Here is a 16,123-nt window from a genome sequence, read left to right on the forward strand (position 1 = left end):
CTCTGTGTCCCTGACAGTGACCTCATGGTTCAGCAGGCCTGCAGCCCAGGTCTCCTGTACCTTGGTGTCTTCTCATGTACTGTGAGCTTTAAGGAGAGAGCTCTTTAAGCGAACATCTTAGAAACTCCTTAAACAAGGGCTTTCTCTCTTGCTTCTTCTCTCTGCCTAGCTTTTACCTTTTGTCTTTGTAATGTTGTGCCCAGAATGTGGGGATTTCCTTCCTCCAGTCTCCCCTGCACTCTTGTGGCTTCAGCCCCACCATGCTGTGGAGTTGGAGACTTCCCTCACACAGCTCTATGCTGAGTGCCATACCTGGAGACCAGAATGCAGCTGGCTGTTGGTACCTCAGAGTATTGGGAATCAAACTGAGTTTTCCCACACATCTGCCCACCCTCCTTTATTCTTCGGCTTGTGATGGCAACCCAGTCCCTCCCATCTGAAATCTGGAATCACCTATGCTCATCCCTCTCTCTCTCTCTCTCTCTCTCTCTCTCTCTCTCTCTCTCTCTCTCACTACTCACTCACTCGCCAGCCTCTGGACTCTTCCTTCCCTGCTCATATCCACCACTAGGATCTGTCTCCAAGCCTGTCCATTCTGCTCCTTTAGTAACCCCAACACTGCTCTTGCTCATGACTCACCTTAAGTCAGCCCCTTACCTCTCATCACCTGGCTCCATGAGCTTCCTGGATGGCATGCTTGTGTTTTTGTTTTTTTATATTCTCCTCATAGCCCACCAACATGCTACTTCTAGAAAGCTGTCTAAGGCACACATTTCAACACCGCATTTGCCTTCTTGAAAAGATTTCATGGCACTCAGAATAAAAGCAGACTTCCTAACACCAACCCTTCTCACAAAAAATGGCCCCTGCTGTCTCCAGCCTCATCTTGCCCCAGTCATGCCCTCCTCTCAGGTGGCCATGCTCTGGAAACACTGGACTGTTTTCAGTGCTCTGTGTGCAGAAGTCTACTTCCAGGCCTCATTGTTCTTGTCCTCAAAGTCTCTTCTGCCTGAAACTTACTTTCTCAAGTTTTGAGCTTTCATGTCTGGAAGCCTCTTTACCCTCTGCTGCCCTGCTTGGGTGAGGTTCCCTCTCTCCACCCCTAGAATCCCTCTAGTGACTGCCATCTGGAGGACTGCCATCAGAGCCACACGTCTGTGCTTGGCATTGACTGAGGGACTTGTCTCCTGCTAAACCACAAGCTTCATGGGGAGCTGCTCATCCCTCCCCTTTCCCACATGTGTGGCTCAGAATGCCCACTTGGCCACTTTTTGATTTTCTGTTGAACAGAGGAAAACATAAACTCGTAATGATAATGACCATAGCTGCTTGTACCCAGAGGACTTAACAAATGCAAGGCCATGTGATCCCTAGGCACTGCCTGTAGTACTTCTGTCCCAGCCCATGGAGAGCAACAGGGCTCTCATTCTGTGCTTGGGCGGAGTCCCCCTCAGGCAGTGATGGAGCTGCTACTCAGTGTGTCCACGTCCACAGGTTCTGGGACAGCGGATATGCCTGAGGATGAGGGAAGGGCAGGCTCTGCTCCCTGTTGCTGAGCCAGAGTTTGTTTCTGCTCCCTCCGCTGCCATGGATTATCTTCAGACAGGTAACTGGAACCATGTACACTGGCTGTGGGCTATGCATACCAGGGCCGAGTGCTCCCCTGGAGGACCTGGAATGGCACCAGGAGAGCTCCAGAGAGCAGAGGTATGGGGTGGAGCTGTGCTGGGTGGGGTGGTTTGTAAGTAGGTCACAGGAAAGAAAGTGAAGCCTGGAAGGCTGCCTCCCACAGTGTGTCAAGTGCGTGACCCTGAGCCCTGCAGGGGCATTCACTCCCAGTGTGTGCTGTGAGCAGATGTGTGTTGTGAATGGGTCCTGATGGCAGAGTCAGGGCATTGTGGTTTTCTTCCTCCTCTTGGCTGGTGTGCACGGCATACTCGCACCTAGACAGTATGTGACCATATTCACCAGCAGCAGCAAGGTCATAATCACTTACTGGGCTTGTCATCTGTGCCCAGCCCTGCCTTAACTCATGTAATCCTGGCAGCCCCCTTGGAGGTGGGGTTATTTAGGGTCTTAGTTTTTTGGGGGTTTTTTGTATTTCATTTGGTTTTGTGATAGAAGTTAATGGGAGAGTTTGGGAGGCTGGATGGGGAATAGGAACAAAACAGAGCAAGGAGTTAGGCCAGGGGTGTCAAACTCATTTTCACTGGAGGCCACGTCAACCTCGAGGTGGCCTTCAAAGGGCCAAAATAACTTTAGGACTGTATAAATGTAACTACTCCTTAACAGTTAAGAGTTGAAATTACATTCAGCCCTTTGAGGGCAACCATGAGGCTGATGTGGCCCCTGGTGAAAATGAGTTTGACACCCCTGAGTTAGAGGTATACTCGTCTTTTCTTTATGGGCATGGGGTCCTGTGCTTCCTCCCCGGAGCAAGAAAAGATAGTTGATTAGTGTTGGTTAAATGCAGTGCAATTAATTCCTCTCCAGTTTTCTTGCATTCCAGGGCTCAGAGGAGCCTATAAATCATTTTCCCAGGTTCGTTGTAAAATGTCGATTTATTTCTCAGGATGGATGTGCTAACATATTTGTTGGCTTGAATTATTTGAAGTTATCATGAAAAGGGTCTTATTTCTATTGCCTACCCTGGTTTGCACTTTACATATAGTTCCCTGTAGCAGCTCACAGGAATTCATGTTGAAAATAGGAAAGGGAAAATTACTTTTAAACAGCAGTTTTACATATAAGATCGTGAGTTACCTTGCAGTATTCCTCCTGCTGTACTGCGCCTTCCAGCCAAGCTTTCCAGAATATATTTTTCCCACTGGATCTGAAAATTTGTGGGAGGGCAAATAACACACACACAGAAACCTGGAGCCCCATGGGCCCCTCCCTTTCCTTAGGTGGGGGCACTTTCTTCCCCTGTTCCCCCTGCCCCATGCAGAGGCTGGTAATCTGCCATCCTGAGCTCTTGTTCGAGTTTTCTGAGGTGCCAGACGATTTCTTATCTCCCTTGCTACATTTTCTCACTTTCCTCCTCTGTTTTTCCTTGTTTTTCTCCAGCGGTAGATTTCATGGTAGGAATTCTGTAAATGATTTGTTATCTTAAGACCAGATGTAATAATGGTGTAGGGTATTCTGTGTCTTCCAAAGGCATTTGGTTCCTTGACAAGTTCTTTGTTTTATTTAAATTATGGAAGCAAAGATAAAACCAACTAGTATTTTTTTTTTCACATTCATCTAATGGGGGTAATCTTGCCATATGATTGCTCTTATGCGTGAAAGTAAGTCTGATGCATTATTTATGATATTGCTTTAAATATTACATGATATCATCCAGACTGGTAGGAGAGGGGCAGATGTGGAACGGGCATGTCCCTAACCCATGTGTGGTGGGTAAAAATTCGGGAGAGACATCTTGAGAGCCAGGAGTCCCAGCCCCACACCAGGCCCCCCAGCCCAGGGTTCCAGTGTCAGAAAGAGAAGTCCCCACAACTTCTGGTTGCAAAGACCAGGGAAGATTGAGTCGGTGGAAGAAACTTCTGGAGCCTTAAGCAGTTCCTCTTAAAGGACCCACACATGGACTCACACTCACTCCTTCTGAGCTCCAGCACCGGGATAGCAGCTTGAAAGGCACCAGTGGCATACCAGGAGAAACTGAAGTGTCTGGCATCAAGGTGAGCAGAGGCCATTGCACCTTTTCTAAATCCTTCCTGCACAGAGCCAGCAAGCTGGTGCCATATATGAGACTCCATCAACCTGGCCAACACTCTGACCCAACTTGGAGATCTCCAGAGACTCTGCCTCACCCAGTTTACAGACCCACCAAGCTGCTTTTCTGTATGAATGGCTGGTCATGGCTCATGCTTCACAACTTCCTAAATCCTCTCAAACAAGCAACAGCTGGCCTCAGTGAACCCCAGACCTAGCACTAGCCGCAGCCAGCCTAGATTCACAGCTTGGCTTTGCCTGGGAATCTCCAAGCTCAGCACAAGTAGCAGCCATCTCAGATTGCTTTATAGCTCATGTAGGATGGCCCCAGGCAGAACACAGGTCGGGGCTGACCTTGGCCTGCGCCACCTGGGAAATCCAGGGCTTGCACACCCAGTAGACAACCACAGATTATGTTGGAACACCACACTGCCCCTGCACAGCTGATTCTCCATGGAGGGCAGAGCTTAGTGGTAAATGGTCACAGCTAGTCCTTGCAGCTGACTGGCCTGGGTAAATCCCTCCCATTGATCTGCCAACAGCCGTCAAGACTCAACTACAAGAGGAGGGTGTACTCAGCCCAGACAAAGGGCACTCCTTGAGTACCCAGCTTGGTTGATGGGGGAGGCTGAACCACTGGACCCTACAGGACACCTGCTACATTAGCCCATGGTACCAAGATATGGAGTCAAAGAAGCTCTACCTAATACATAGAAAAAAACACAGGGAGGCTGCCAAAATGAACAGACAAAGAAACATGACCTAAATGTAAGAACAGATCAAAATTCCATAAAAAGAGCTAAACAAAATGGAGATAAGCAATCTATCAGATGAAGAGTTCAAAACACTGATTATAAGGATGCTCAAGGAACTTAGTGAGGACCTCAACAATATAAAAAAGATCCAGTCAGAAATGAAGGATACACCACTTGAAATAAAGAACAATTTATAGGGAAACAACAGTAGAGTGGATGAAGCTGAGAATCAGATCAATGATTTGGAACACAAAGAAGCAAAAAACAACCAATCAGAAGAATAAGAAGAAAAAAGAATTAAAAAAATGAGGATACTATAAGCAGCCTCTGGGACAACTTCAAGAGGTCCAACATTTGCATCATAGGGGTGCCGGAAGGAGAAGAGAAAGAGCAAGAAATTGGAAATCTATCTGAAAAAATAATGAAAGAAACTTTCCTAATCTGGTGAAGAAAATAGACATGCAAGTCCAGGAAGCACAGAGAGTCCCAAACAAGATGGATGCAAAGAGGTCTACTCCAAGACATAATTAAAATGCCAAAGGTTAAGATAAAGAAAATCTTAAAAGCAGCAAGAAAGAAGTTACTTACCTACAGGTAACTTCTTACTGGAGTTCCCATAAGACTACCAGCTGACTTCTCAAAAGAAGCTTTACAGGCCAAAAGAGATTGACAAGAAATATTCAAAGTCATGAAAAGCAGGGACCTGCAGCTGATATTGCTCTACCTAGCAAAGCTATCTTTTAGAATTGAGGGCAGATAAAGAGCTTCCCAGACAAGAAAAAAACTAAAGGAGTTCATCATCACCAAACCATTACTATGTGAAATGTTAGAGAGACTTACTTAAGAAAAAGAAGAAGATCAAAACTATGAACAATAGGACTTCTAGCCAAGATGGAGGTGTAGGTAGATACGCTTTGCCTCCTCACACAACCAGAGGAAGGATAACAACCAATTTTTTAAAAGTAACCAGAACTGCCAGAAAATCAATCTGTATGGAAGTCTGAAAACCAAGGAGTTAAAGAAGAAACATTATTCCAGACTGGTAGGAGGGGCAGAGATGGGCAGCTGGGGTGGAGAAGACCCGTGGCAAGGCAGCAGCTGGCAGACCTAGTGGTCCCACATTTGCATGCAGATAAACTGAAAGGAGCAACTGGGGAGCAAGACAGACCATGCAACCCAGGGTTCCAATGTGGGAAAAGAAAGCCTCAAAACCTCTGTAAAAACCTATGTGGTGGGTTGCAGTGGTGGGAGAAACTCCCAGCCTCACAGGTGAGTCCATTGGAGGCAAGGACCTACTTCCAAGATTGCTCTATCCAGCAAAGCTTTCATTTAGAATGGAAGAGCAGATAAAGTGCTTCCCAGATAAGGTCAAGTTAAAGGAGTTCATCATCACCAAGCCCTTATTATATGAAATGTTAAGTGGACTTATCTAAGAAAAAGATAAAAAATATGAACAATAAAATGACTACAAACTCACAGTTATTAACAACCGAACCTAAAACAAAAACAAAAACCAACTAAGCAATCAGCTAGAACAGGAACAGAATCACAGAAATGGAGATCACATGGAGGGTTATCAGCGATGAAGGGAGGGGGAGAATGGGGGAAAAGGTACAGGGAATAAGCAGCATAAATGGTAGGTACAAAATAGACAGGAGGAGGTTAAGAATAGTGTGGGAAATGGAAAAGCCAAAGAACTTATGTGATGATCCATAGACATGAACTAAGTGGGAGGGGGTTGGGGGGATGCTGGAGGGATGGGGGTGCAGGGCAGAGGGGGAATAAAGGAATGAAAAACATGGGACAACTGTAATAGCATAATCAATAAAATCTAGTTTAAAAAAACTATGAACAATAAAATGGCAAAATACATATCTGTCAACAATTGAATCTAGAAAACAAACTAAGCAAATAAGAAGAACAGAGACAGAATCATGGATACTAAGAGTGTTTTGATGGTTGTCAGGTGGCAGAGGGGTGTGTGGGAATGGGTAAAAAGGTGAGGGGATTAACAAGCATAAATGGGTCGTTACAGAATAGCCACGGGAATGTAGCCAAAGAACTTACATGCAGGACCCATGGACATGGACAGTGGTGGTGGAGGGACTGTCTGAAGTGGGGTGGGGGGTGCTGGATGGTGGGGCCAAGGGGGGGAAATCAGAACAATTATAATAGCATAGTCGATAAAATATAATTAAGAAATAAATATTATGTGATATATTTCTGTCAGGAGAAAAGGAGTGTTTAATTTCACAGGAGAATGATAGGGAGAAAGGACAAATTTTTAGCAGTCCTGTGTATTTCTGCAGAGAACAAAAATGTTTGCCTTCTCTGCCTGGTCTGAACAAAGGCATGAAAATGGGGTCTTGAGTGTGACAGGTAGGATTTGTGGAATTCACCTGGTTTATTGGGAATATCTCTCTATGTAATTCCAACTTGAAACAGTAACATTGTCAAATAATACTAGCTGCTTACTTATGAAAGGTGATGTATTAGTCATTTTCAGAACTAGTACCACCAATAAAGACCTGTTTTCTTCAGGAGAGAGTCTACATCCTAAGGGCCATCTGCTCTTGCAGAACAGTGATGTAAGACTATGCTGGTTATTCAGTGTTGAGTCACTGAACATGTTCAACTGAGGTCATTTTTCTTAATAGAAAAGTAGACTTGAACCCAGAGAGCTTTGACCGTCCATGTTTGGCAGTGGGAGTTTGATGGGATTGGCGGGTGTGTATTTTGCCATCAACATTAGATTGACCACAGTTTTTGTATCCTACAAGTTGTCAGAATATCCTATTCTCTGAAATTCTGTGGTGCCTGGCCAGGTTAACATGTTGTGACCTCCCTGTATGTTTATAAATAATTCTGTATTTGATATTTTCTTGATGGTTGCAAATGTGCTACTAGGTTGGCAGTAAATAACCCCATATTAACCCCTCCCCCCAAATCAAGTATCTAGAAGCAGAATTTAAATGGTTAAAGGGTGTTTGGTATTAAATCTCTCCTTTCTTCTTAGAACTTGATGAGTGATTTGGGCTTTGTGTGCGTGTGTCTGTGTAAATGAGAGAAAGTAGGTCAGAGCCTGGTGAAAATAGATTAAGGTGGGGACATTATACTGTGTCATTCTCCTGGGTTGATGCTGCCTACTGTGAGGAATAGACAGTCCTTAATGGTGTGACCCCAGGGCAGTCATGGAGGCTTGTATTCACTCATTCATTCATTCATTCATTCATTCATTCTTTCTTTCATATTTATCACTCAATAAATATTTATTGATCTTCTTGTGTGTGTGATGGCAATATTTTAGGCTCATAGGCAAACAGTAAATAAAACTGTATTTCTGCCTTCATGGAGCTTACAATGAACAAATGTATAATGTAAGCAATAAACAAATAAATATATATTGTATCAGTGGTAATACATGCTCTGTAGAAAAACAGGGTGTGCGAAGAGGAGGGGATGGAGTTGGGGATTTGCTGTTCATAAGCCATGGTCTCAGGGAGGACTCTTGTAATGTCTGCTGTTATCTGAATTCCACATGTGGAGAGGTTCATTTGGTTACATTTCAATTTCATTCTGCCTTTTGAACTGTCATCTGGAAATGATTAAAACACCTTAGTGATTGGCTTCTTAGTGCGACTATGTTTTAGATGATTTCCCTTGAGTAGATGTTAATGGGGAGTCAGAAGCTGTGTGGAAATGGGGCTGGGAAACACCCAAGTGGGCAAGGTTCTCTTCCACTGTGTTATCTAGAGCCCAGTGTCCACAGGCCTTGTGCTAAATTACTGCCCCATGGACTTGGCTGTCCCACCTTGAAGTGCATTCTTGCTGGATGGCATTGCCTATTCTGGCTGGGAATGCTAATCGGAGAAAGCAAACTGTGAAATACTTTTGAGAAATGTGCTGTAAAATTAACATTATTTTTTTGTCCAGTTTACCTTTCTGACTAGTATATTGTGTTGCTTTACATTTTCAAAGTGTTACTCTCTTCTTCTTCTTTTTGATTTAGAGCCTAGCTGTGTCTCTAGGGATATCTTTATTTATGGGCCCTGACTCAAAACATGAAATTGTCTAAATGGGGAATGATCTTTATCCTTCCCACTCTCTGGGCCCCGGGGCTTCAGGAAGGCCCTGTCAGTTTCTCACATGCACGACCCCACATATAAAGCTGGTGCCAGATTCAGTTCTTGCTGCCAGGCTCGGGCAGTGGTCGCCAGATGGGGATTTATATTTCTTCCCTCTAGATGCTGAGGAATTCCCCTTTGCTGAAGAAGTGACAACAACAACAACAACAACAAATGGCTACGGTGTCCTAAATTAAATGACAGTGGCAAGTGAGGGAGAGAAAGCGATGAGAATATTTCACTAATTAATAGCTGCTCCCCAACAACAGACTGCTCCCCTTCCCGAATGTCTCTTGGAGCTTTGATTCAACCTCCTGGCTCTGTCAGCCACCAGCAGACATCACTGCATCCTGCTTGTACGTGAACTTTCAGGACTGTGCCCGCCACCAATCGAAAGTAGTAAATATTCCTTCCTTACAGGCTGTGCACCAATCCTAGAACTGTCCCCCTTTACCTTTTCCCACCCTCTATCTGTAGCCAATGTAAATTCCTTCGGAGCAACTTAGATCTTTCTTCTCTGAAATGTGATGCATAAATACTCCCCTCAGCTCCAAGATAGCAGATATGTTGCCTTCTCCGTCCAGTCCCGCTGCTGGTGCATACCCCAGGATCTGGTCCTTTTCTAGCTAGCATGAAGTTCAATAAAACCTTTTTTTCATAACAGCTTTTGGCCATGAAAATTTTTTTGTTTACCATGTGGTACCAAAACTGAGGTTTCTAAGGAGCAGTATTCTGTGTGCATCTATTTTGTGGTTTATGTCTACAGACCTCAGTGGTATACACGGGTTCTGCATTCTCTGATGGAGGATTCCTTTAGCTTGGTCGCCTAAGCATGCTGGCTTTGTGCCAATAAATAATTTTAGGTCCAGAGAAAAAGGTGGCTAGTGGTTTTAGTTTGTGGCAATGCAGCTGCTTTTAAAAATGAGCAAAATAAGTCTTATTAAAGTATTATTTTTCTCATTTTAAGCAAAACTGTTCAATGTGAGAGTAAATCTTAATTGCTAATTTTAATATAAAAATGTTTCCTTTTTTCAGCTTTCGTGTTGGCTTCTTCTAAGGATATAAAGAAAGCAGTCACACCATCTAAGGTACTGATTCTATTGATCAATTCTGTTCTTCTCATCTGAGATTTGTTTGTGATTTCCTTAATGGGAACTGTCATGGTTTCCTCTTGCAAGGTTATTATGTTTATTTATTTTTATGAATTTATGAATGTTGGTCCACATAGATTTTGAATCCTTAGCAGCAACCAACAGATAGGCTGGCTTTTAAAAACATCTTTCAATACAGTTAAAGCATATCCACTAGGTTTCAAATTTCATTCTCAGGAAAAAGATGTTCTAATGTGAAAGTAGACATTTTAGAAGTTTTGCTTGGATAGAAGCAAGTTTTCTCCAGTTGTTCCACATCTTAACCTTGAGTTTAACGTTCCCAGTCTGTGAAAAGATTGTACTGTTTCCAGGATCACGAGAGCCTGAGGGTCCCTCACCTTGAAGGTGACACCATGAGAGGACATCCTGGGGACTGGCCCAGAGACCCGGACTCAGAACCAGAAGCCAGACCTGGGACCCTGATGGGGAGGGGGCAGCACTCACCCAAATCTCTGAGCTGCTGATTTGTCATCATTTCATCATTGGCTTCGTTCCAGAACCTCATCAGAATTTTACCGTGTGGGCTTTGTGCAAGTTGAGTTTAGCATATGAGAAGGAGAAACGATATTTTAAACTACGAGTTGTTTTTGTCATATTAATTAAGGCTCCATTGACTCTATTTTTTTTACCCCACAATTAGTATAAAAGCATTTTTAAATAGAATGTTTCTTTTATCTGTTCTAACTATACTGTGGGATTCCTACCCAGGGAAATAATAATAATAATTCCTTAAGGTTTTAAGATCCTTTATGGTTAATTAAGCATTTTCAGACATCTAACCTTCTCAATGATCCTGTTACTGCTCAGCAGAGCAGATATTCTTATAAAAAGCTGAGAAAATTTATCCTCAGAGAAGTTAAGTGACTCGACTGAGGTCACATGACTATTAAAAGGTGAAGTCAGAATGCAAATTTTCTGGATTTTTGAGTTTTCCATACAGTAATTTTCTGTTACACAGCCATGTGCACTTTAAAATGTGTGTGTGCATTTGGCAATAATAAGGCTTGCTTACAATAGATTTAAAGTGCTACCCAAGGTTTGTTAATAGGGAACTAAAATTTTACATAATAAATTTAGAAATGATAGCACATACTTTCAAATATAGGTTTTTACCTAATCATTTCAAATGAAGAAACATATGTCTCCTTTGCCTTAAAACACACACACACACACACACACACACACACACACACACACACACAGGTTTGGGGGGGGAGTCCTGTATCTTAGTGTTATTTTTCATGCAAAGGTATTAAAGCCCTTGAAGAGTATCATTAATCCCATCAGTGCTTAGGCCGCAGAGCCGAAAAAGCCATTCACCCCATGAGAAGAGGCAGTGGTGAAATATCTCCTGTAGACCATACCTGAGACTGGGAGACAGAAAAGAATCAGTTTGTCCAAGGTTGTCTAAAGTCTGTAGATGGCTCAGCAGCAGGAGTTACAGCTCTTAAAAATGACCACGTTCGTCTGGGGTTCTCCTTAGTTTGCTTGCCCTGTCATTGCTGCTCAGGGCAGCCGCCTGTGCTCTCCTCACCTCACTGCTCAGTTGGGCACACGCCGCAGAACACAGGACACAGGGTTGGGTCCTTCTCCAAACACGGTTCAGGTTCACTGGCTGGTGGCTTCTCATCAAAATCCTGAGTGCTGTCAGTGCCCAGTGGTTCTGCGTGGGGCCTGGCCTCTTGTCTCAGGCTTCTCTTCTGGGTCCCTGTCCCTGCACTGTCCTAGGTTCTGACCTGTCCACTTTCAGGGAACCTGCCCTCTCATGCTCCCTCCTCAGCCGTGGCCGTGTACCTGGGCAACCTGCATTTGGGCCTGGGCCTGTGTCCCGTGGTGGCTTGTGACATTATGTCCTGTCTGACAAGGAGTTAGAACTGGGCACTGGAGCCACACTGCTGGGGGTCATATCCCTTCTCCATCACTGATCTGCTGTGGGACTACCAGACCTCTCTGTGTCTCAGCATCCTCAAGAAGATGGGATAACAGGGCCTATCTCAGAAAACCGCTTTGAAGATTGTGTGTGTGTGTGTGTGTGTGTGTGTGTGTCTACCATGTAGCACAGTGCCAGGCCCTATTTAAATGTTTACCTAGTAGGACAGCAAGACATGTCCTATGTAGGCTTTCAAGAGGAAACTAAATAAATCAAAAAAAGAACTATAGATTTTACTGCTTTTATCAATTAAATTTCTTTTATGGTGGCAGTTGATGTTCCCTGAAGGAGGCAATAATGATGGAAAGAGTGGCAGAACAGCTATTGAGCATTTGCTTTGGGAACACAGTTCTCAGCATTACACGATCTAACTAGACCCTGTGCCGTGGGCCTTGTAGTTACAGTTCCCGTTGTCCAGGTGAGAAACTAAGGCCTGAGCCAGTGAGTGGTGGAGGCAGGAAACACACAGGCCCACCTCACAGTGGGGTCTCTGATGACCACATTCTGCTGACCTGATTTCACTCAGAATTCCAGGGTGCTGGTGGCTGGTGGTGAATGGCTAGAAGATGCCTTTTCATCCCTCTTCCTTCTTAAAAGATTTCATATTATGTTCTTTTGAGGATGTTGTATTTTCCTTTTATGAAGAATGTGTGAACTCAGCCTCACCTAGGTAGATTGCAAGTGTTCAAATCTATGGTGCCTTAAAAAATCCAGCTGGACAAGGGTGACTTGGATTAGTCTTTTCTTGGGGAGGGTAGGCGCTGTCTACGGGTTAGAGGTGTTAGGTAGGGATAGATCCCTTTCTGATCTCTCTGTGTAGCACTTCAGTTCACTCAGGGAACTTGGGCAGCAAGCACATGTTGACTGACATTGATAGTGGAAGAAACATATGACAGCAGAGATAATGAAACAAACCATGTGTTTTGTTTTTGCTGGGGGGAAGAACTAAACCTTTCCACGAAGGAAGCTGGAGACAGAATTTTAAATGTTCTGTCAATTTGTTTATTTAGTCTAATTTTATTTCTCAAAGGAGAACATATATGAGACTGTTTTGGTTCCATTTCAGTTCACCTAATCCAACTGTTTCTTGGATATTTTATTTTTACTGTTTACGAATAGAGCCATTGGCAATGGCTAATCATTACCTAGCTGTTGTGTCAGCTTGTAGTTGCTGCGGTGCCTGAAGACAAAGGGAAGGAGCTGTGATTCTGGTCGCTCTCCTTTGCTTTCACAATGACCTTGGGTGGTGAGTCCAGTGGGTGCCAGCTTGTTCAGGGTACTAAGTAAGTCTGCAAACACTGAGTTCGGGATATTGTTTATCTTTCCACCTGCTGATGAAGGTGACTGTTGTAGGTATTATTTCTAGCTTACTCTTAAAATCTGTCCACGTCTAATGATGCACGATTTCCGAAGAATACCTCTGGAGGAAGGCTGGACATGCGTTGTTCATGGGGGGAAAGTATAAGAAAGGAATATCAGAAAGGATTCAAAAGACCTGGATGCCAGTCTTGGCTCTGTGGCTGGAATGACTGTTGGACTATGGCCGGACCCTTTATCTTTTCTGAGCCTCCGTTATTTCATTGGTAAAGGGGACTGTTGGATTGGGTCATCTTTAATGCCGGTTTTAAAAATTGTGGTAAAATACACATGGCATAAAATTTACCATCGTAACCATTTTTAAGTGTATACTTCAGTGCTGTTACGTACATGTATGTTGGTGTGCAGGCAGACTCCAGAACTCTTTTCATCTTGCGGAACAGGAACTCTGTGCCAGTTAAACAATAACTGCCCATTGCCCTCTCCCAGCCTCCAGTCTGTACTGATTTCACTATTCTGACATTTCATGTAAGTGAAATCCTACAGTGTTTGTCTCTTTGTGACTGGCTTACTGATATGTTAACCTGAAAATAAAAGGCAAAGTGAGAGGTAACAAGCTTGAAATCCAAACGAATAAGCTGTTAGGGAAGCAGTGATTTAAGTATAAATCCAAATAGAATTCCGATTAGGAGACAGAGATGAAGGGTGTTTATGAGGAGGGAGCGGGCAATTACATCCACAGAAGGAAGGCATTTCTGTTGGTGCAGAGATGCTAACATAGTGATGTTAGTTCTAAATAATGATTTTAAGTTTTAGTCCTGTAGCCATCAGCCTTGTAGTCAGAAGATCTGATTTCTTGTTATCTCTGCAAACATTTTTTGGGGAATATAATGTTCCTTTAGGACTAGTCCAAAGGTCATTTTGCCCTGTTTTGATTTTCTGGGGTTTGAGGCACAAGGCAGTTCCTCTGGGATGGCAGCTTTGGCTCCATTTAAAGTGGCTCCATTTACATTATTTTTTGCATTATTTAACATAATAATGATGTCAACTTAAGAATGTCCACACCTGTAAGAATTTTTATGAGCCAAACTGATGACAATTTCTGGGAAGCAAAATCTCAGTGGACTGAGAAAATTCTCTGGAAAATGGCAATTTCACCACTTGTTTTATGCATCAGAATCAAAGGGCAAGACGAAAGGGGTTACATTTAAATCCGTTGGTGAGGTTAGGGAGACATTAGGGAGGCAGGAGAAAGCAAAGCAGGGAAATCTCTGGGACTGGATAAAAAGTAAAATGCTAGGTGCATACTTCTTTTACACCTGGTGGGAAAAGGACAGTAAAGAGTCAACAATTAACACAACAACAATGAGGGGATCCCTGATCTTGTGCTCTGGTGGGAGGCTGTGCCCCGAGGGGTCTGGAAAAGGGAGGTTACTCTGACACTCCAAAGGCATTTTACTGTAGATGCAAAAATACAATAGACAGGCTCAGTTGAGGTACTGATTGACCTCTGTCAAGATATCGGCCTAGGATATGACAGCCTATCATGACCCACTTTTAGTTAGAAATTTTGATGTGTAAACCATCCTGTGTCGTCACTTTCAGGCTCTGAGTTTGTAAGGCCACCCTGCAGGCCTTGGGCTTGTCAGTTTTAGCATGCAGCCCCTCCTTCATCCACAGTGTCCTCCAGGTTCATCCACATTGTGGCATGTGTCAGAATTTCTCCTTTTTAAAAAAGTATGAATAGTATTCTCTTATATGTGTATACCACATTTTCTTTATCCATTCCAGTTCTATTTTTAGATCTAAAATTTGTAACTTTCCATGAGCCTTATCTGGCAGCCAAAGCTGTGGCCTCCCAAGGAGAAGGCACCTTGGCCAAGGGGTGGCAGGTTAATGCTGGAAGCAAGGAGGCCCCTCTGGATCCAAGGCCAGTGCTCCTTCTCCCAGGGTGAGCTGTTCCCCTGGCTACAGCCGGCATTTAGAGTAGGGAAGGCACAACGAGTCCACACACACTAACATATGACGATACCCGGCTTTGGTTCACACATTTACAGAAGTGGGTTCAGCATTCTAGTCTCTCTCTCTCGGCTCTTCTAAAAAGTGTGTGTTTTATCAGGAGTAAGTAGAATGTCACTTGATCCCGAGGTCTAACAAATAAATATATAACTGTAGGATTCTTCTCACCTTGAAACTGGAAATGCTGGCATTTGCGCTGTCACTACCAGAACCAATAAGCAGAGACAAGGACTAAATCTATCCAGCACTTTATTCAGATGCCAGTGATCTGAGAAGTCAGTGGGCTGTGTGCCCTCAGAAACTGCCTTAACATCTCATCTCAAGCTGACCTTTTTATACGGAGAAGGAATGGGCAGGTAAGGGGTTTGGGAAAAGGTTAATCAGATAGGAGTTGCAGCCCCACAGTGATTTTTCATAGCACTTCTTTATCTGCTGGTCAGCAGTTCTTTATCTGTGCCTGGGAGTTCTCTCCCTGGAACAGATGGCTCAGATACCATCTCTGTGGCTTGCAGACCCCCTGGGGCACAAAGGTTGAATTGCTCGTGGTCCTCCTGGGCCCGTAGGTCATGCATTCCAGTTCCTGGAATGTTATTCCTGGAATAACAGCTTTCCACTTATGTTAATCACTTAAGCCTATCAACTATAACTAAAGCTAAGATCTTTAACTCTTGAATTATCCCTTTAGTCTCAGTGTTATTTCTGTTCTTGACATAAAGATAATTTCAGAAAAGACTACTAAAGATAGCCATTCTCCTGTGTTTTGCTCTCTCCTCCCTGTCTATTGTCACAGTCCCTTGGTCATTCTAAGAGAATTCATCTCAGTGTAGCTTACCTTTTAAGCTGCTCCCAGTTCTGTAGGTAATTTCTTGTTGCTGTCAGTGAAGAAAATGGAATGATATTTGCCACTGTCTGATTGTCATAATTGTAGCATATGGTGGTTGAAAGCAGAAAAGGACAATTGGAGAGAAAAATCCTTCTTTGTCTGCTGGAGAAGACAATGGAAGTGGCAGATTTAGCTGCTGACACTTGGCACTTTGTCAGAGAATTTTCAGAGCTCCTCCCCTGATCTTCCCAGGATCAGGGTCAGGTGTTTCTGTGCCCACATCCAGATTT

At 43.7% G+C, this 16,123-nt stretch overlaps 1 protein-coding gene across 1 annotated transcript in view; it reads left to right on the forward strand.

Moving 5' to 3' along the window:
- B3GLCT (beta 3-glucosyltransferase) overlaps positions 1-16,123 on the forward strand; it is a 134,952-nt gene that overhangs the window by 7,899 nt on the left and 110,930 nt on the right. Inside the window, exons 2-3 of the mRNA XM_045844728.1 lie at positions 1,495-1,606; positions 9,629-9,681. Coding sequence (XP_045700684.1) covers positions 1,522-1,606; positions 9,629-9,681 — 138 coding nt within the window. The 5' untranslated portion in view covers positions 1,495-1,521. The remainder of the gene's footprint in view (positions 1-1,494; positions 1,607-9,628; positions 9,682-16,123) is intronic.

This window comes from Phyllostomus hastatus, unplaced genomic scaffold (assembly GCF_019186645.2).
Source record: "Phyllostomus hastatus isolate PE091 unplaced genomic scaffold, TTU_PhHast_1.1 phas_contig_41, whole genome shotgun sequence".
In the NCBI taxonomy this organism is placed as follows: domain Eukaryota; kingdom Metazoa; phylum Chordata; class Mammalia; order Chiroptera; family Phyllostomidae; genus Phyllostomus; species Phyllostomus hastatus.